Consider the following 18,867-nt stretch of genomic DNA (forward strand, 5'->3'; position numbering starts at 1 on the left):
GCCCTGTGAGGGGAGGGTGGGCATTCGTACCCCCACACACTTGGCCATGGAGGGGCCATGCCGGGCGGTCACCACTGGCACTAGGATCAGAACTGTGGAGATCTTTGTTGTTTTTAAATCTTCAATAAGTTATTAAGAATAAAAAACGGTCTTCTCTAAAAAAAAAATAAATAAATAAATAAATCTTCAGGCTGCTGCTGGGGCTCCTTCCTGCTCCTCAACGCAGGGCCCCTAGAACCAGGCATGTGAACTCTAAGCCACAGTGGGTTTTTGTACAAGGTTGTTACTGTGTTTTAAGATGTAGTAAAATATTCTTGGAGGAAAGGTCTGATATATCCTTCTTTAAGCGGCTAGTCCTGTGCTGGATCCTGAACTAGTGCTCCCTGGGGGTGTGGGGAGCCAGGGCCCCCACATTCTTGAGAGGAGGCAGGGATAAAGGGAGGCCTCCAACCCCACTTGGACTCATCTCTTCCTGACTTGCATGACCTCCAGCTACTAGTCTGGCTGGACAGGATTTGTCTGGGGCCCCCACCTGCTCCAAACTAGTTCCTTTTGCTGGTGCCCCCAGCCCTGCTCCCCAGATCACCCCACTCTTCAGGGAAGCCTTGCAGCCACGGGGGCCCTGCCTCCCCAGCACTGAGCACGTGCCAGATCATGGCTCTAGTGGTCAGCCTGTTCAGCAGGTTCCCCACCCGCTGGGCGCAAGAACAGCCACCCACCATCCCAAGAAAGGGCAAGGAGACTTGAGAGACAAAGTGCTTTATCAGCGGCCTCAACCCGAAGCGCGGCGCTCAACTCCGCACGCGGATGCGCCAGGAGTAGGTGCTGAGCACGCGCTGCCGCCGGCGCACCACACACGTGTAGGTGCCCTCGTTGATGGCGTTGGCGATGATGCTCAGGTGCGCCTCGCCCAGGGCCAGATAGCCGGGGTAGGAGAACTCCAGGGGCTCCTGGTCCTTGTACCAGCTGCGGAGAGGGCGGAGGGCTGGGCAGGGAGGGTCCCGCCCTCCCCTCTTCGCGCCCCCCCCCCCGCCGCCCCCCGCCCTCAGTCGGGCGCCGGAGCCGGGTCACTCACTATACTTTGCCTTTCTTGTGGAGTATCTTCTGACCACAGCGGAAGGTCACATTCCTGCCCTCGGGCACTAGCTTGGTTTTGGTCCTGGGGGGCGGCGGAGTGGCGGCCACCGTGGGAAAGGGGAACTCTGCTCGGGGTGGGGGAGCCAGATCAGCGCCGGGCGCCCCCGCGCACCCAGGCCAGGCGGACACCCGACCTCACCATAGCAGAAGTCGCAGCTGCTGGGGCACAGCCTTTTCATGAGTCGCCGGCGGGCATCGCAGAAACCCCTCCGAGCCCAGGACCCGCACACGAACAGCCGGTCCAGGCAGCCTGCGGAGGCAGACTGACCTCAGAACGCGGCCGCCCCCGCCCGCCTCCTGCAACTCACCACCGGCCCCGCACTCACCGTAGAGCCGGTGAAGCCCCCACAGCTCGTCCTGCGACAGTGCCTTCCAGCCGCGCAGCGTGGCGTTGAGGTGCATGAGCGCCCGGCCGTGCTGGGAGTGCATCAGGCCCAGCGCGTGGCCAATCTCATGGGCCGCCACGTGCACCAGGTCGGTGAGCCACACGCCTGCGGGCCCGGCCGATCAGCGCCCGGTACCCAGCCCAGCAACCACCCCCACCCTGCCTCCTTGCTCCCCGCGGCCTGCACAGCTGCTGCAGCGCAGGGAGCCTCCCCGCCGCGGCCACGGAAGATAAGAATGTTCCAGGCCGGCGAGGCGGTGAGCTGGCCCCCAGGAATGCGGCTCCGGCTCCGGCTCCAGCGGTGTGGGGGTGGGGGGGGCTTCAGGACTCCCGGAACCCAGGCCTACAGCCTCCAACCAGCCTTCCCCTCCCCACCAGCCTGACCTCAAATCCCCTGCACGACCCCTCAAAGACCCCCCGCTGTTCCCATGTAGTGGAGGGCCCCATGGGAGGCCAGGACCGCGTCACCTTTCTTCCAGCTGTAGCGTGTGGGGCCCAGGACCCAGTACTCGCTGTCGTCAAAGTGGATGCCGCCGTGTGGGGGAAAGAAGGCGTGGGCCAGCTCGCCCGTGGGGCCGTCGAAGCAGTGGTGCAGCGGGGAGACCAGGCAGTCCGTGTGGTTGATGGGGTAGAAGCCTGGGGGAGCACGGGCCTGAGAGAGGGCCTCTGGGTGGGGCGGGGGCAGGGGCACGGCGCCCACCTATGCGGAGATCGCTGGGCTGCTCGGGGGCCACCTCGCGGAAGCTGAAGGGGGACACGTCACTCCACATACGGAAGGCGGCAGCCAGACCCCGCCGAGTCTCACTGGGGCTGAGCAGGTTTCTCGGGAAGGAGAGGATCCTGGGGTAGGAGTCACGGTCAGGGGTGGCGGCCGGAGACACCGTGCTCCCCCCACCTGCCAGGGCCAGGGCCAGGGCCGCACTTGTACGTAAGGTTGAAGTGTTCCCAACGCAGCCTGGCCGGGGTCAGCGTGTAGCGGCGTCTGCGGGGCGCCGGGGGGTGCGGCGGACCGAGGCTCCCGGAGGCCAGGACGCCCGAAGTCTGGGGCGCAGCGTCGCCCTTGAAGGGAAGCAAGTGCTCCGTGGGGAGGCAGTAAGGACTGTCCCCAAGTCCCAGGTCTCGAGGAAAAGAGCCTGGAAAGGGGGCGCGCTCCAGGGAGTGCTGATGGCCCCTCCTTCTGCCTTTCGGCTGTTTCTGGTTTTCTACCCTGTGCCGGGTTTACTTAACAGAAAAAGTTACTAAAAACACGCCAGGTCGGAGTGGGCGGAGCTGGCGGCAGATTTGCCCCCCACCGGCCCCTCCCCCCGCATCCGCGGACACGCGGACTCACGGCCGGACCGTGGAGCCGGGGCCGGACCCACCCGTTCCCGCGCCCGCTCTCACCTGCGCTGCTCTCGCCCCGGCCCCGTTCGTCGGAGTCCCTGGCCAGGCCAACAGCACGAGCGCGGGGAAGAGGCACAGCGCGCCCAGCACGGCTCCAAGCCGGCGGGCCGGGTCGCGGGCCCCCGACGCCGCCGAGGGGACGCAGGCCCCGCGGCCCATGGCGCCTGCGGACTCGCTGTCGGGGCTGGGGCGGCGGGGCGGCGCGGCAGCGGCTCAGATTACAGCCCCGGGGGGAGGGCGTGCGGCCGCCCCTGAAGGGAACCAGCTGGCCGCCCACTGTCGGGAGCACCCCCGCCGCCTCCAGCCTGGGGCGCGGGGACCTGAGCCTCTGGGTCGGTGGCGGTGGCCTGGGCAGGGCCCGCTGGGCGGGGTCACTTGGCAGTGGGGGGGCGAGGAGGGCCCCGGACGCCAGGGAAGGGACAGACGCCAGGGACTCAGGCTTAGGCGGGAATGTCAGCTGGGGTCCCCAAACGCGCTGGAAGTTGAATGACTCGGCAACTTTTCTCCCAAACGGAGTCCCCCCAAGCCCCTCGACACCCCATGAGACCCGGCAGTGGAAACTCCATCCTGGTCAGCTGAGGACATATCCCCCGCAGGCGCTGGCGACAGGGACCCCGCAAGAGGGGAGGGACGCGACGGGAGGGGACGTGGCAAGTGAGTACCAGGCTGAGGAAGAGGGACGGCGCCTGCGGAGCGAAGTTTGTGTGCCAGGAGGGAGAGGGACCGGCCCGGGCCAGCGGAAGGACCTGGCGGGCGACAGGGAAAGCTCACAAGGTGCGGGGGTGGGGGCCATAGGAGCCAGGAGTCTGCACCAGGCGCTCCCTGCGGAGCGCAAGCAGGACCGAAGTCTGGACAGTTCTGAGTAGGGGCTGGGGGCCGGGTGTCCCAAGAGCAGAAGACTCGACGGGACGGCTTTCAGGCTGCCCCTGGCTGAGGAGCCGAGCTAGGCGGGAGGTAGGCGCGGGCGCCTCTGGGCTGGGGGAACCGGGATCCAGGGCCGGGCGGGAGGCCCGCCGGGGCGGAGCGGACTGCGGGGAGGGGAGACGGGATGGGGGCTGGGGGAATTACTCCGAGTGGAGAGGCGCCCAGCCAGAGGAGGCCGGGGGTGCGGGCCCTCCCTATTCTCCATCCAGGCTTTGAGCCCAGAGTGACAGTGGCGCGCCGGGCCAGCAGGGTCAGCGCCAAGTGGCTGGCGGACAGCCTTGAGGCTCCAGGGGAGCATTTTGGTGGTTCTTGGAAAGCGCCCGGCCGCTGGGTCCAGACGAGGGCAGTCCCCTCCCTCACTTCATGACTAAGTTCGAGCCAACACACCGACCCTCTCCGTCCTATGTCCTGCCCTCTCCCCAAATCCGTATTCCGCCCACGCTCAGCGGTCCTGAGACCCTGCCGGGGCTCCTGGCTTGAAACCGGAGGCCTCGCCCAACTCCCCACTTAGCCAGGACCGCACAGTCTGCCGCGAGACCAGGTCCTGCTTTAGCCAAAACCCGACTCTGTAGCCCACCCCAGGGGCAGGGAGGTGGCTATTGCTGGGGTTTCGGTCCATTCAGTGCCTCTGGACGACACTGCAAGCCCGGGGCCCCGTTCTTTCTGGCCAGGGTCCGGGCCGCACTCTGGACCCGTGAGTCCTGGGAAGAAGGGCAGAATACGCGGGTCGGGAGAGGCTTTGCAAGGCCTCTGGCCAAAGCGCAGAACCCAGCGCTGGGCCAACGGTGTAAGGGGTGCGGTCAGAACGGTCCGCGGTAGGGGACCCGCACGGCCCCGCCCCAGACAGGCAACCAGACACAAAGTCCAGCAATCTTTTTATAAAACACAGAGAAAGGGCTCGCGAGGGTGGCCGCGGGGCATGGCCCCGGAACGAGGCGGGGGGCGCGGGCTACACGAAGATCTGGATGCGGTCGCGGATGGGCTGGCGGCAGATGGGGCAGGCGCTGAGTGCCGCGCCACAGGGCGCGCACGCGCCATGGCCGCACTGGAACACGAGGCGGATGTGGCTGTCGATGCAAATCGGGCAGGTGATGCGCTCCTCCATCTGCCGGTAGCGGCTCTGCAGCTCCTCCACCAGCTGCCGCGGCGGGCCGGGCGCGGGGGCTGCGTTGACCACCTCCGTGCCGTCTGCGGAAGAGGTCCAGGTCAGGGGCGGGGGCTCGGGGCCGAGGTCTTGCGAGAGAATCGCGAATAGAATGTGAGCCACGAAAGGGGGCGGGGCCGTGGACATCGGGCGGGGCCGCGGGCGGGTGCAGCGGCCCACACCTGGGGGCAGTGGGGCGGGGCGGGCGCCGGGCCCCACCTGGGCGCAGCTTCTTGCTGATGACCACCTGGCACCTGATGCACTTCTTCATCCTGCGTGCGCACTCTACGGGGGGAGGCCACGGTTGAGTGAGGGGCCGTCCAGCCCGGCTGCCGCGCCCCCCTCCCCACCCCGCACTCACCCTCGCACACTGTGCGATGCTGGCAGGGCGAGAACAGCACCAGCAGCGCCAGGTCCGAGCACACTAGGCACTCGGCGGCCTCGGGCCCCGTCGGCGCGGCCCCATGCAGGTTGGTCACAGTGTTCGGAGCACTGAGCACCAGTCTTGGGCCCTGGGCCGAGCCCCCGCTGCCACCGCCGCCAGCCTGCCGCTCCCTGCGTGGGGACAGGGGTCTTGAAAGGGCCCGGAGCTTCGAGCCCGCCCCCCGCCCCGCCGGCTCACCGGAAGCGCTGAGCACAGCCCTGCAGGGCTTTGAGCAGGCGACCCTCAGCAGCCAGGTCCAGGGGGCTCCGGCCGCGGTGGTTGGCATAGCTCAGGTCGGCGCCCTCCAGCGCTAAGAAGTAGGCGATCGCTGCGCCCGCCGTCAGCTCCGCGCTGCCCGGAAGGCCCGAGGCCTGTAGCTGGATGGCAGGACAGACGCTGGTGAGGGCGAGCGCCTGGGAATGCTGGCCTGAAGGAAGCCTCTGCTGGTACCTGGCTGCAGAGGCCTGAGCACCTGCTCCCTGAGGCCCCTGGAGCCAAAGGCAAAGGGCCCCACTGGGCAGCCGGTGGCACGGAGGCCGTGTTCTGACACACCACTCGGCCTATGGCAGGGCCAAGCCCTACTAGACCCCACTCCCTCTCCCAAGCTGGTCAGACTCTCAGGAACATTGGGCCAGCAGTGGTGACCAGGGTCACAGAACAAACCACTGTGGCCCAGCCTGCCCACCCTACGAGGCCTGGTCCAGCCATCCTGAGGGGAGAGAGGGCAGAGGAACCTGTGGCCCAGTTCTGCGTCCCCCTCCCCAGCACCCAGAGTCACAATTCCTCACCCTGGACAGCAGCTGCAGGGGACCCGGGTCCCCTGCGCCCCCATCAGCTGCCAGAGGCAGCAGCTGGTGGCGCTGCAGGGCCACGTGCAGAGCCGTGTCCCCCTCCTCATCCTCCGCGTTGATGCTGCAGCCGGCATCCACCAGCAGTGGCACCAGCCCCACGTGGGCCTGCTGCACAGCCAGGTGCAGCGGGGACTGCAGCTTACGGTTGCGAGCGTTCACATCACAGTGGCCCTGGGGAGGGGTGGGCACGGGCTCAACCCAGGGACCCTGGTGGGCCCTGACACCCCAGTCCACGGCCCAGGGGACTCTGTCCACACCTCTCGGATAAGAACTTGGGCCACCTCCCTGTGGTTGTTGAAGGCGGCCAGGTGCAGTGCCGTGAACCCATCCTCCTTCTTGGCGTCCACCAGCTGCCGGGCCCGTGCCAGAATCCTCCTGACAGCTCTGTGGGAGCAGGGAGATGCCTCTGGGGTCGGGGGCGACCCCGTGGCCCAGTGGTACAGCAGGAGCTGTGTGTCACCCCAAACTCACAGTGTGTGGCCTTTGAGGGACGCGTGGTGCAGCAGGGTGAAGCCCTGGCTGTTGGTGGCAGTGACATCGATGCCTGGCACCTCGGTGAGGACCTCCACAATGCCGCTGGCACCAGTGCCCGCTGAGATGGCGCAGTGCAGGGGTGTGTCAGCATGGGCATCCTGCCGGTGGTAGGCCAGTGATCACTTCGCAAGGAGGTCTCAGCCACGACCTCCTTGACCCCAGGGCCAGAGCCAGGGGACCCAGCACTCACAGGCAGGTTGACGTCACAGCCACGCTCACAGAGGACCTTCACCACCTCCAGGAAGCCCCTCTGCACGGCCACATGCAGTGCTGAGCTCCGAGTGCTGTTCAGAGCATTGGCCCCACAACCTGAGCTCAAGAGTACCCGGGCAGCCTCGGGCTGGTTCCTGGCAGGAGAGGAAGCAGGAGGGGCGTTGTGCCCGCTGGCTGGACCTGTAGGCCCAGCCCCCTCGCACTCTGGCCGGGCCTCACCCCAGGGCTGCGTAGTGCAGTGCTGTGTTGCCCTCGTCATCCGGCAGGTCAACGCCCGCCTGAGCCTGCAGCAGCAGCCGCACCAGCTCCACCTGGCCTAGGTAGGTGGCCATCTGCAGGGCAGTCCTGCCCTGATTCTTGGTGTCCACCTGCCGGGAGAGGCAGAGGGTCAGTCCCTGGCCCTTGGCCCCCTCACTGGGGCTGGCTGGGCCGGGAGGCAGGTCTCGGGCTCGCCTGTTCCGGGTGCCGCCGCAGCAGGTCCAGAGCCCGGGCCACATTGCCCAGAGCCACCTCCACCACCAGCCTCCCTGGGTGCTCCAGGTCACTCTTCTGGGCTCGAAGCTTGTCCAGGACAACGCTCAGGGAGCCTGGGGAAGGTGGGGTTGAGGGTCAGTGGTGGCCAGGGCAGCCCTGCCCCAACCAGCTGCTCACTGGATGCCCTCACTTTTGTTCTCCCGGGCTCGCCCAGCTACGTCCAGGTTGGCATCTTCCTCAGGCCGGTAGGCCACCAGGCAGGAGGGGCTGAAGGTCCACAGCTTCCCACTGACCAGCACACCCACGTTCCCATCTCCGAAAACCTTCAGCACTCTCCCAATGCGGCCCAGAGCCTGAATGAGGAGAGGGTGGGGTCACAAGCGTGCCTCCCGGGGGTAAGTGTGATAGGCATGGAAATAAGGGTGGGAGACTCACAGGGGCCATGTCATCAGTCCACTCCCCATGGCCAGCCTGCAGCCGCTTCACCGTGTCAAGGTCGTCGATAACCCGCACCACCTCACCCACCAGGCAGTTTTGCTGAGTGACAGAGGAGCACGAGAGAAGCACATGAGGAGCCCCAGCGGGCATGGCTGCCCAGAGTCGGAGAGCAGGAAGGCCTCCACCCTCGTTCAGTTCCACCTCATCAGGACCCCAGCCCCTGCCTGAAAACACAACCAGAGGGTCTCACCCAATAAGGGTGACAGGTGACCAGGACAGCCCTGCCGGCCCAGCCTCAGAACCACAGGGGTGATGGTCAGAGCCAGCTCAGGGGTGTTCAGGCTGGGGCAGGCCTGACCACGGGCTGATGGGGGGGTGGGCAGTATGACCAAGACAAGCCCAGCCAAGCTTGGAGGAGGGGCGCCAGGATGACTGGGAACAGAGCCTGAACATGGCGGGGCCAGGGGCTGCTCCTCCCGCACCCCAAACCTTCCCTAGCAACTTTATCCACACCTGTGCCCTCACCTGCACAGACAGAACTCACTCTATAAACCACCTGTCCTGTGACCCCACCACAACCCCTCCTTGAAGGCCCACATGTCCCAGGTGTCTCCAGCTTGAGCTGAGTGCTGGCTCTGCATTCTGTCCAGGGGTCATCACCGGATGCTCTGCCACCTGCCCTCCACCTCCTCCCTCCTGCTTCTGAGAAATACTGCTTCTCAAACAGCTCTCACCATGCCCACCACCCTGATCCAGGGTGGTGTCCTAAAGATCCACCCCTGTCCTAAGGGGCCTTCCCACCCTTCAGGCAGCACCCACGGGAGCATTCTAGGAACTCTGCCCAACCATGCCACCTGCAGCCTGCGAAGCTCCCCTGGCCCTCAGAACACATGCTGGGGCCTGGTCTCCTGTCCCCCCCACTTCCAACAACGCCCTGGGCCTCCCCTTCACATCTAGGTCCCTCTTCGTGGACTGAATCCCCTTTAAACCCACCAGGCCCTGACCTCGTCCTTCAGGGCTAGAGGAAGGCACTCCCAGGGCCAAGAAGGTACATGAAAGGGGGTGCAGAAGTGAGCAGAAGGGGCTCAGCTCAGCCCCCCCATGCACCTTGGTGAGAGCCCCAGGGTGGAAGGTCCAGCGGGTCTTGTGGCTGAACTGCACACGCACGTCCCCACGGTCTGTGATGCGGTGCACGGTGCCCGTCTGTCCGATAAACTGTGGCGGGTCATGGAGGCAGTGGCCAGGTGGAGCAGGGAGGGCGGGGAGCCAGAGGACATGGGGAGGGTGGGCACGGGAACTCACCAGGTGGGGCATCTCACCTTGGCCATCCGGGGGTTCCACCCGCCGTGGCCTTCCTGCATCTCCCTCAGCACGTCCGTGTCCAGCAGACACTTGACCTTGTCCCCACGCTGGAAGGGCTGGCCATCAGCACTGACCCTGCGCTGCAGCTCTGCAGGCTTGCCTGGGGGTGGGGGGTGCAGCAGGGCTGGCTCAGGCAGTTCCTTCTGCCCACACCACTCACCTCAGTGACTCCAGAGACCACCCCCAGGTCCAGGGCAGGACGGAGGGCAAATGGGGGGGGGCACGTGGTGGACGGCCCACCCATACCAAGCCTTGGGAGGTGCTCCCTGTAGTAGAAGCCGCCAGCTGCCTCGCCCACACACTTGAGGTCCACCTTGCCTTTGTGGCCCACACGGTACACGTTGGTGGTGCCATCGGCCCACGTCACACTGGCCACGCTCCGGCCTGTCTCCACATCCCAGCCACGGATGTCCACCACTCGGCCTGGCTTCCCTTCTCCTCCTGGGAAGACAGTGGCCCCACCAGCAGGGTAAACCCACGCCATAAGGATGAGCCACAGCTGGTGGCAACCGCCTCCCACAACCGCCCCCCCAACCTTCCCACCCCACCCCCCAACATCCTGTGAGCCCACCTTCCCACCTGGCCCCCACTCACCATCCTGTGAGCCCCACTCCCAGTCGGGGCCCCGAACCACCTTCGCCCCTTGGAAGATGCCCCTTAACGGGATCCTTGGGAGGCCCTGGCGGGGACTCAGCATGACCCTATAGGAGACAGAGTGGGTCCCAGGCCATGAAGGGCAGTAGTGCCAGGAGCAGACCCTCTGCTCTGGCAGCCCTGCTCCCCATTCCCACTCCGGGTTCTCTTCCCCTGGAACAGAAGGCCCCCCAGGCCAGTGCCCTCCACACTGGACCTCGAGTGGGGCTGCCGACTGGTTCCCTCCAGGGGCCTTTCATGACACCAGGTTGGACGGGTGCTCCAGGCCCACCCTCACCGCATGGTTCCTGTGTGTGGTCACACCACATCTGCCACCTCCTGGAGAGCTAGGTATCCTGTCAGAGCTATGCCCAGAGCTCAGCACCTGGCCTGGCCTGGGGAGGGTTCAGCATGTGGGAAACGCGGGCGTGAGGAAGGCAGGCTTGGCCAGGTGTTGGATGGCTGCTCCCAGCTCCCTCGCTAGCCAGCACATCCCTCCCCTCCCCGGGTAGGGGTGTCAAGGAGGTGACAGCAACAGTGCAGAGGGCAGGGGTGCGCCTCTGGGTGCCCATCCTCCCTAGCATGGGCCCTCCTGACCACAGCAGATGCAAGCAGCACACCCCACACAGGCCACTCTCAGAGCCCCAGTCAGGCAGCACTGGGGGGCCAGTGAGAGCCTGGCGAGAGGAAGGGACAGGGTGAGGAGGCCCCATCCACAGCACCGACCTCCACAGACCTGCTAGGTGGACACAGTCGCCTTCTGTAGGGGGTGAGGGCTGGTGTCAATGCCCAGGCCCCTGGGGTGATCACGAGCCTGGTCACTCCTCCAGGAAATGGCTCAGGACAGACCTGACCTGCAGCAGAGCAGTCAGCAGGAGGCAGCTCCAGCCCTCCCGGACTGAGGCTCGTCGTGTGTCGGAGGCATTCTGAGGAGGCCCTGGACGCTGGCCGGTGGGGTGGGACACTGGGAAGGCTGGGGGGACTCACGGGCGCGAGTGGGCCGTCTCGTAGCGCTCGAAGGCGTGGGCCAGGTCGTGCTTGTTGTGCATGTAGCATTGCGTGCAGAGGTCGTAGTCGAAGCAGATACGGCATTTCCAGCGCATGCCCCGCAGCCCGTGCTTCTTGCAGCAGTCGCAGATGATGTTGGGGTGGCGGACGCCTGCGGGGCGCAGCGTCAGGTGCGCCGCCGGCCCCGCCCCCAACCCAGCTCCGCCCCAGCCCCGCCCCCGGGGCCCGCACCGATTTGGGCGTTGTCATAGAGCAGCAGGTCGTGTGCGCCCTGGTAGCCAGCGCGGTAGTTGGTGCGGGTGCCGTGGTCCCACTGCACGACCACTGTGCGGTCAGGGGTCGAAGGGCTGCCGTGGCGGCCGAGCTCCACCACCGTGCCCACGCCGCCCTCGCCGCCATCCTGCTGGCCCCACTTCCAGTCCACGCCACGCACCACGCGCATGCCCACCTGCACGCCCGCTTGGGGGTCTGGGTCCATGGTGGAGACCTGCGGGGAGAGGGGACCATCGGGCCACATGGAGAAAGCCACACGAGGTCACACCAGAGGACTGCCAGGGAGAGACGGAAACCAGTGTGGGGGAAGGGGCACGTTGGAATGCCCTGAGGCTGGAGGGCAGGTGGGACACCTCTCTGGAAAGGGACCCCTTCCCCAGCAGCTGCGGGGAGCTGGAACAGTAGTGTGGGGGCAGTCCTGGTGATGGGACTTCAGATCCCCAGGGACCAGGGAATACGATCTGGTCAGGAGGTCTACACACCAGCAGATCAGGTTCTGGGTGGCTGGCATGGGGGCGGGGGGAGGGGCTACTAGGACTGCAGACATCAATATGCAAGGTAAGACAAAACTTTCCGAAGAAACACTGGCCGGCACTTAAGACTGGTGTACCCAGAGTGAGGAAAGAGAGCCTGCTGACCTCATGCACAAAGCAGACTATCCGACAGAAAACAGGAAAACCCTGGGTACCTCCAGCACCTAACACACTTGGGGACTGATGCTACCTACAGCCCGGTGAGCAGTGCGCCTTCACTTGGGCCTCACTGCTGGGCCTTCTTCTGAGAGGTGTGGCCTGGCCACCCCAGGCAGGAGGAGGCACTGTTCACAGCAGGGCCCGCCTTGCAGGCTCAAGGGTGAACCGGGTCCTGACAAGATTTACTTTCAAAGGAGCATGACCCACCACACTACACAACAGAGCTCACAAACAGATGCTAAGGGAGAGGAGCAGTGCACCTGACCCCACCGACAGGAAGCTCACAAACAGAACAAGCAAACCCAGGGCGCTGGAGGCAGGGCGACAGTGGCTGAGGCAGTCACCGGGGCTTGGAACTGGGCACATGCTCTTTCCCCATCTGGGTGCCAATTACACGTGTGTTCACTTTGCAAAGCTGGATTACTCATGACCTGTGCCTCCTGGTATTATGTGATTCCTCAATAAAATTGGTTTAACATGAATGGATTTGAACAACCCCTAAGAGTTTAAAGCAATAGAACCTGAAGTGGGAGGGGACTCGGGGCCCCGCAAGATAGTAGTGAAGAGGGAGGGATTTCGGGACCCCAGGACAGTAAGAGAGCAGTCACCCCTCCATCTCTGGAGACTGCCTCCCCAGCATGAGGATCCCAAGGCTGGGAAAGATGCAGGCCTGGATCCCTGAATGAAACTCACTGCACTGCAGGGCTCCTGGAAGGCCAGAGGAGAGCCTGAGGCCTGCTGGGGTATAGCTGCTCCCTCTAGTGTCCAGTGGCTCAGAGCAGCCATAGGCCGCCAGGCCAGCCCAAGGTTCGGCCAGCAACAGGGAAGGAGACCCACGCGTCACCCCTGCACCTGGACCACCCCCCACAACCCCAGCCCAACAATCAGCATCCCAGGCCTGAGCTCACAGGTCACCTGACGGCCACCCTCTCAGTCTCACCTGCAGGCCAGCGCCGGGCACAGAGTACGCGGGGGGGGGCACTGCCTACAGGGCAAGGCTCCTGGGCCACACCCAGCCTAGAGTCCAAGTGAATGACCCTCAGATTCTCAGTGGTATGAACTGCTCAGCCAGCTCAGCCTTCTACGAGTCCTCCCCTGCCCCCACAGGTGCCTGTGCTCACTCCCTCCTCACCCCGCCCAGACTGCCAGGGCTTCCAGATACAGGTGGACCATCCAAAATGACGAGTCTTTCCGACTCGAGGCCTAGTCTCAGCAAGACACCCCGCTGCTCCTTCACCTGATGGCTGCCCCGCAGGGGCTATGAGGCCTCCCGCTCCCGCTGCCCTCTAGCCACCCTCCCCCGACGGCCTCTGGACCCAAAGAAGACGGGGCACCAGGGTTTTCCTGTCCTGCTAGCCACAGCAAGAAGCCCACATGAGGATGCCTGTGGCTCTTCGGTGCCAGTGAGCCCCAGACAAGGGCAGGGCCTGTGGGCTGCTGCCTTGTCAGAGGGCTGTTCACGTGTGGCCTCTGCCTCCTGCCTGGCGTCTGTCAGCAACTGCCACTCATGTGCAAGCGGGCAGGGCAGCCCAGCCTGAGCCACTGGCCCAACGGCAGGGAGGAGGCACTGCCCTTCAGGGAGCCTCCAGGGTTGCCATGGCTCCCGGGCAGGGCTGAGCTGCCCCCTACTCTTCCCAGGCGCTCCTGCTGAGCTAGTCAGCCAGGCAGCCACATACCCAAACAAGTGTGGGCCGATAGGCAGCAAGAGTGCCTGCTCGCAGGGGACATGCCACCTGCAAGGCCCAGAAACTGGCCCTGGAGACTGAGATAAAGGGGCAGGAAAGGGCACTCTCCCAAAAGTCAGCACCACAGTTATTCTGTAGCCTGTGAGCCCAGCCTCTCAGCCCACCTGGTCGGCTGCTGCACCCACCCTTCCTGTAGGCCTACAGATCCACTGGCCATGGGCCGCAGACTGTCTCCAACAAGACTTAGGGTGATTGGACACCTTAAGCAGGAGAGCAGGTGTGGCCAGTGCCTGGCTCTGCCCTCAGGGGGATAGGCAGAGAATGGTTGGGGGTGGAAGGCGCCCAGCAAGGTCTGTGGGAAAAGAGGACCAAGACTCAGCCAGCAGTGGCTCTACTAGGTCACCAGCAAAGTCCAGCCTGTCACAAGAAATGCCTCTGACCAGCACCTGTCGTGTTCACATCCCTATTTATAGCACGGCCAGGCAGTTCTCCAGTGCTGGCCAGCAACCTGCCATGCTCCCTAAGTATGTGCCCCTGGGAGCCCACTAGCCCATGGGGGACAGAGCTGAATGGACATGCTGAGCCTCGGGCTTTCTCCCGCTCAGACCAGTGCCCCTGAAGGAAGAGAGTGAACAGAGAAGAGCAGTCCTCCCCTCCACACTCCACCCCAGGTGTCCAGGTGGATCCTGTGCCACAGCACCTCCATCCAGCCGGGCATCACCCCAGCTGGGTCTGAGCAGGGCCCCCAACAATGCCCCCTGCTTGCCCTCCTGGCTCTCAGACCTTGATGCTCGGGCACAGCATTGTAGGACACCCGTGAAGCAGCCCAGAGGCTTTCCAGGCCTCTCTGCTACTCTGCCACCTGCCTCCCTGCCTGGTCTTTGTCATTGTTGTCACCAAGACCCAGGACATGGCCATTCATGCTCCATGTGACCCCCAGGTCCCCAGCCCTTCCACAATCAGGGCTCACTATCTCACCTCAGAAGGTCTCCCAGGGTGTGAAGGGAGGGGATGGCAAGTGGGAAATAGACCGGGGTCAGGGGAAGGGAGGGGATAGGGAGGAAAGGAACTCTTGTTTCAGTGAGGAATTCATCCAGAGCGCTCTTCCTTTTTCTCCTTTTGGCAGAAACACAGTACTCTAACATCTTCCTCAGAGCTTACAACCCAGGCACCTGGTGGCACCAGAACCCCCAAAGGCTGTCGCTGCAAAGGTTTATGATGACCCTGAGGGTTTCCCAGGTGGTGCAATGCTAAAGAATCCTGCCAATGCAGGAGACAAAGGAGATGGGGGTTCCATCCCTCAGTGGAGAAGATCCCCTGGAGTAGGAAATGCAACCCACTCCAGTATTCTTGCCTGGAAAACTTCATGGACAGAGGTGCCTGATGACCAGCAATTCATGGGGTCGCCAACAGTAGGACATGGCGAAGTGCGAACACAGAGGCACTCAGGGCATGAGCAGCTGGCACTTACCTTAGCGTATACACCAGCCTCTTGTCAGCATCCCAAATGCTTAGTTGCTGTTTCTCGGGTCACAATTTTGCTCAGCCACCAAGATTTCCTGTTGGAGATTGGAATCCATGGCTGACACAGAGCACAGCAAACCAAACAGGTAGCCAGTCAGCAGGTCTGGGGAAAAATGGGTTTTAAAAGGCAGTCTTACACTTTTAGCATTTACCACTCCAACCAAATGGGTGGACACCTGGGTCTGCTCTGTTGGTTTACTAGTTTCTCTTTGGAAGGCACAAGTATTTCTAAAGCACACGTTTAGACAATATAGAAATAAAGTATTTGCACTATTTTGATTATTTTATGAAAAAAAACTTTAAAAAGCTGCAAAGAGTAAATCCCATTTAGCTAGTAAGTTGGCAAACTGTCTTTATTGAGAAGAATCAACTTGGGTGCTGAATGCTGGCCACCAGAGGCTGCCACTCCTTTCTGGGCACCTCCGGCTGGTCTAATGATGGAGTTTAAATCCGCACCACGTGTGGCACAGTCAACTGGCAAGACTTGGCGAATCACAGGCTCCAGTCATGTGGCAGCTCTGGCTGAAGCCGAGGTGGACATCCTGAGTGGCCAGGGAGTCTGGCCTGTCAGTCACCTGCTGGAAGAAGGCCTAAAGGAAGTAGAGGGAGGCCATCACCCTAATTCTGGCGACCCAGACAGAAGCCCTCAGGCACTCTGCAGACAGGGCAGTCACCACCCAACCACTGCACAGGGCCAGTCTTGGGCGGGAGCATGACATTCAGATACTTGTTGCACCTGGAGCAACAGGCCAGAGGGAGAGAGAGAGGAGGGGACCTGCCAGGAAGGACCTGGTGTGCCAGTGTTTCCACTGTAACGCTGCCGCAACCCCTGCCCCGCTGATGCCCACCAGGAGCCTGTCTGGCACCTTTACTTATTTTCTCTATTGGTTCTGAACTCAAAAGGAGAGAGGCAGGATTATTCACACCCCAACACCCTAGACACATTCAAAAACAAGCAAAACCTCTCTGACGCGGCATCAGACAAAATCTGAGCCCCTCAAGAGCTCTCTTATCTAGCTGTCCAATCGCCCCCCGCTCGCCTACAGATAGGTGGGCTGCAGCCCTGAAGCCTGGAGACTTGGGGGTTGGCCTTTAACCTTTGGCTCAAGCCCTGAGCCATCAGACCCTGCGGCTGCGGTGGAGGCGGGGGGGGAATGCCAAGACGCACAATCAGCGCCTCGCTGGTTTGTCTACACGCCCATGCCCGGCCCACGCTCACGACCCCAGAGCTGCCCCAAGGGGCCTGCCTCCTACCCTGCAGGGCTCCGAGGGTCTAGGGCCGCCGGGGTAGGGACCGGAGGGCTGGCGGACCCGGCTCAGCCGACGTCAGCGCTCAGCGCTGCGCCTTGGACTCCAGCAGCTGGCCTGCGGGGGGGCGGGGCTGGACAGGCTGAGCCGGGCGCCCACCCTGAAAGTGACCCCTTCCTCACTCGTTCGGGTGCGTCCCGCCCGTCATTCGTCACCTTCCTCGGGAAACCTCCCCGGGCCCCCGCCGCTGCCGACCCCGGGCCTGGTGGCCCTGTCGACCCTTCCACTTGCCCGGAAGTTTGCGTCCGGGCCGCTCTGCGCCTAGGCTCCGGGGGCCTGAGAAGGGCCGAGTCTGTCAGTCGGTCGGCTGCGGCCTCAGTGTGTGGGGCGGCCAACCCGCGAGCTAGACTTCTCTGAGCCAGCCAACCTGCCAGGTGCTAAGCTGTGCCGCGCAGCGCCAGAGGCCACTGGCTCAGGCCGCCCGAAGCCCCCGGCGCCAGGGGCTCAGGGGCCAACGCGAGGCCTGCCGGGACCCGTAGTCCGCAGCCCCCTGGGACCACGGCCGAGGGGCGGGCCCGAACCACAACTCCCAGGAGGACCAGCAGAGCCGTGACGTAAGGGGAGTGAGGGCTGAGCTACGGCCCTAGCCCCGCCCCGACAGGGAGGGGAGCCGCTAGCCTTGCCTCCGCGAGAATGATTCGGGTCCGCTCTCGCGTCTGACAACGTGTGCACAAGTTGTGAGACGAATGCAGACTGCAAACTACGGCAATTCTCGTGCCTCTCAATGCGTGGGGCTGCGGCCAGGGCGGCGTGGGGACACTAGCACCCCAAGCGCCCGGCTTCGGAAGACTGCGCACGCGTAGGCCGGGAAAGAGAGGACCAGACCACCACGCCCCTGCGGCGGAGGGGCGGGGCCAGATGCGGAAGTGCGTCACCCTCGCCTGGCCCTACGTGGCGCAGCTGGTTTCAGAGCCGCGTTGGGTTGCTGTGGAGACGGTTTGCTGCCTCTTCTGGGTGTAGCGATGAGGCGTTTTCACAACTTTTTTAACTTGATATATTTTAAAATCAGAGTTACACCAGTGCATGGTGTGTGTGTGTGTGTGTGTGTGTGTGTGTGTGTGTGTGTGTGGTTTTAATTCTCGCAGAAATGAAGACAGTGAAAAACATCTGTCACATGCCAGTCTCCCCCAGAGGCAAATACTTCCAACCCTTGTAATAGCTTTTCTTCTGACAGAAACCCCTACGTTTCTCAGCCAGAGAAGACTAGTTTTTGATGTATTAAATTTAGACATTTTGGGGACTTCCCTGATGGTCCAAAGCGAAAACAGTGCCCAGTTGTGGATGTGACTAGTGGTGGAAGTAAAGCCTGATGCTGTAAAGAACAATATTGCATAGGAACCTGGAATGTAAACCCATGAATCAAGGTAAATTGGAAGTGATCAAATAGGAGATGGCAAGAATGTACATCAAAATTTTAGGAATCAGTGACCTAAAATGGACTAGAATGGGCAAGTTTAATTCAGATGACCATTGTAACTACTCCTGTGGGCAAGAATCCCTTAGAAGAAATGGAGTAGCCCTCATAGTCACCAAAAGAGTCTGAAATTCAGTATTTGGGTACAATCTCAGAAATGAAAGTATGATCTCTGTTCGTTTCCAAGCAAACCATTCAATATCACAGTAATCCAAGTCTATGCAATGCTGAAGAAGCTGAAGTTGAACGGTTCCTCTATGATGATCTACAAGACCTTGTAGAACTAACACCAAAAAAAGATGTAATTTTCATCACACAGGACTGGATTGCAAAACTGGAAAATCTAGAGATACCTGGAGTAACAGGCAAGATTGCCTTTGGAGTACAAAATGAAGCAGGGTAAAGGCTAACAGTTTTGCCAAGAGAATGCACTTGTCATAGCAAACACCCTCTTCCTACAACATAAGAGAGAGAACTCTACACATGGACATCACCAGATGTCAATACCGAAATCAGATTGACTATATTCTTTGTAGCCAAAGATCGAGAGGCGCTATACAATCAGCAAAAACAAGCCCAGAAGCTGACTGTAGCTCAGATCATGAACTCCTTATTGGCAAATTCAGACTTAAAGAAAGTGGAGAAAACCACTAGGCCATTCAGGTATGACCTAAATCGAATCCCTTATGATTGATTATACAGTAGAGGTGACAAATAGATTCAAGGGATTAGATCTGATAGAGTGCCTGAAGAACTATGGATGGAGGTTTGTGAAATTCTACATGAGGCAGGGATCAAGACCATCCCCAAGAAAAAGAAATGCAAAAAAGCAAAATGGTTGTCTGAGGAGGCTTTACAAATAGCTGAGAAAAGAAGATAAGCAAAAGGCAAAGAAGAAAAGGAAAGATGTACCCATTTGAATGCAGAGTTCCAAAGAATAGCAAGGAGAGATAAGAAAGCCTTCCTCAGTGATCAATGCAAAGAAAGAGACGAAAACAGAGTGGGAAAGACTAGAGATCTCCTTAAAAAATTAGAGATACCAAAGGAACATCTCATGTAAA

The 18,867-nt window shown here is 62.1% G+C and overlaps 2 protein-coding genes across 6 annotated transcripts; both read right to left on the reverse strand.

Moving 5' to 3' along the window:
• Positions 1 to 179: 179 nt before the first annotated feature.
• MMP23B (matrix metallopeptidase 23B) lies at positions 180 to 3,241 on the reverse strand. 2 transcript variants are annotated; one of them, XM_043924503.1, is made up of 8 exons: positions 2,906 to 3,241; positions 2,445 to 2,581; positions 2,223 to 2,362; positions 1,991 to 2,158; positions 1,464 to 1,628; positions 1,277 to 1,387; positions 1,076 to 1,202; positions 180 to 985 (listed from the first exon to the last, which is right to left on the reverse strand). In XM_043924503.1, exons 1-8 carry the CDS (start codon positions 3,062 to 3,064, stop codon positions 661 to 663), a joined length of 1,332 nt encoding a protein of 443 aa, XP_043780438.1. In that variant the 5' UTR covers positions 3,065 to 3,241; the 3' UTR covers positions 180 to 660. The 2 variants fall into 2 exon arrangements, with proteins under 2 accessions (XP_043780438.1, XP_043780439.1); XM_043924504.1 differs by having other exon boundaries at positions 744 to 966; positions 2,906 to 3,231.
• A 1,451-nt stretch (positions 3,242 to 4,692) lies between these two features.
• MIB2 (MIB E3 ubiquitin protein ligase 2) lies at positions 4,693 to 16,916 on the reverse strand. 4 transcript variants are annotated; one of them, XM_043924486.1, is made up of 21 exons: positions 16,624 to 16,916; positions 15,032 to 15,187; positions 11,142 to 11,397; positions 10,890 to 11,061; positions 10,639 to 10,756; positions 9,864 to 9,970; positions 9,516 to 9,710; positions 9,227 to 9,369; positions 9,015 to 9,122; positions 7,905 to 8,006; positions 7,660 to 7,822; positions 7,449 to 7,582; positions 7,215 to 7,363; positions 6,973 to 7,129; positions 6,720 to 6,880; positions 6,506 to 6,632; positions 6,186 to 6,419; positions 5,596 to 5,774; positions 5,335 to 5,528; positions 5,193 to 5,258; positions 4,693 to 5,017 (listed from the first exon to the last, which is right to left on the reverse strand). In XM_043924486.1, the coding sequence occupies exons 3-21, from the start codon at positions 11,307 to 11,309 to the stop codon at positions 4,779 to 4,781; spliced, it is 2,916 nt and encodes a 971-aa protein (XP_043780421.1). In that variant the 5' UTR covers positions 11,310 to 11,397; positions 15,032 to 15,187; positions 16,624 to 16,916; the 3' UTR covers positions 4,693 to 4,778. The 4 variants fall into 4 exon arrangements, with proteins under 4 accessions (XP_043780421.1, XP_043780423.1, XP_043780424.1 ...); XM_043924488.1 differs by lacking the exon at positions 10,639 to 10,756 and having other exon boundaries at positions 9,015 to 9,110; XM_043924489.1 differs by lacking the exon at positions 9,015 to 9,122.
• Between the last annotated feature and the right edge of the window lie 1,951 nt (positions 16,917 to 18,867).

This window comes from Cervus elaphus, chromosome 14 (genome assembly GCF_910594005.1).
Source record: "Cervus elaphus chromosome 14, mCerEla1.1, whole genome shotgun sequence".
NCBI classification, from domain to species: Eukaryota; Metazoa; Chordata; class Mammalia; order Artiodactyla; family Cervidae; genus Cervus; species Cervus elaphus.

Bases quoted from the DNA above. Each gene is read 5' to 3' on its own strand.
- MMP23B (XM_043924503.1), bottom strand. From the start codon at position 3,064: ATGGGCCGCGGGGCCTGCGTCCCCTCGGCGGCGTCGGGGGCCCGCGAC. The intron at 2,582-2,905 runs GTGAGAGCGGGC...CTTCCCTTCAAG, and splicing joins CCGGGGCGAGAGCAGCGCAG to GGCGACGCTGCGCCCCAGAC. The intron at 986-1,075 runs GTGAGTGACCCG...CTCCCTGCCCAG, and splicing joins CACAAGAAAGGCAAAGTATA to CCCTCCGCCCTCTCCGCAGC.
- MIB2 (XM_043924486.1), bottom strand. From the start codon at position 11,309: ATGGCGGCGAGGGCGGCGTGGGCACGGTGGTGGAGCTCGGCCGCCACG. The intron at 9,123-9,226 runs GTGAGATGCCCC...GACCCGCCACAG, and splicing joins GGAACCCCCGGATGGCCAAG to TTTATCGGACAGACGGGCAC. The intron at 6,420-6,505 runs GTGTGGACAGAG...ACCCCTCCCCAG, and splicing joins CCCAAGTTCTTATCCGAGAG to GGCCACTGTGATGTGAACGC.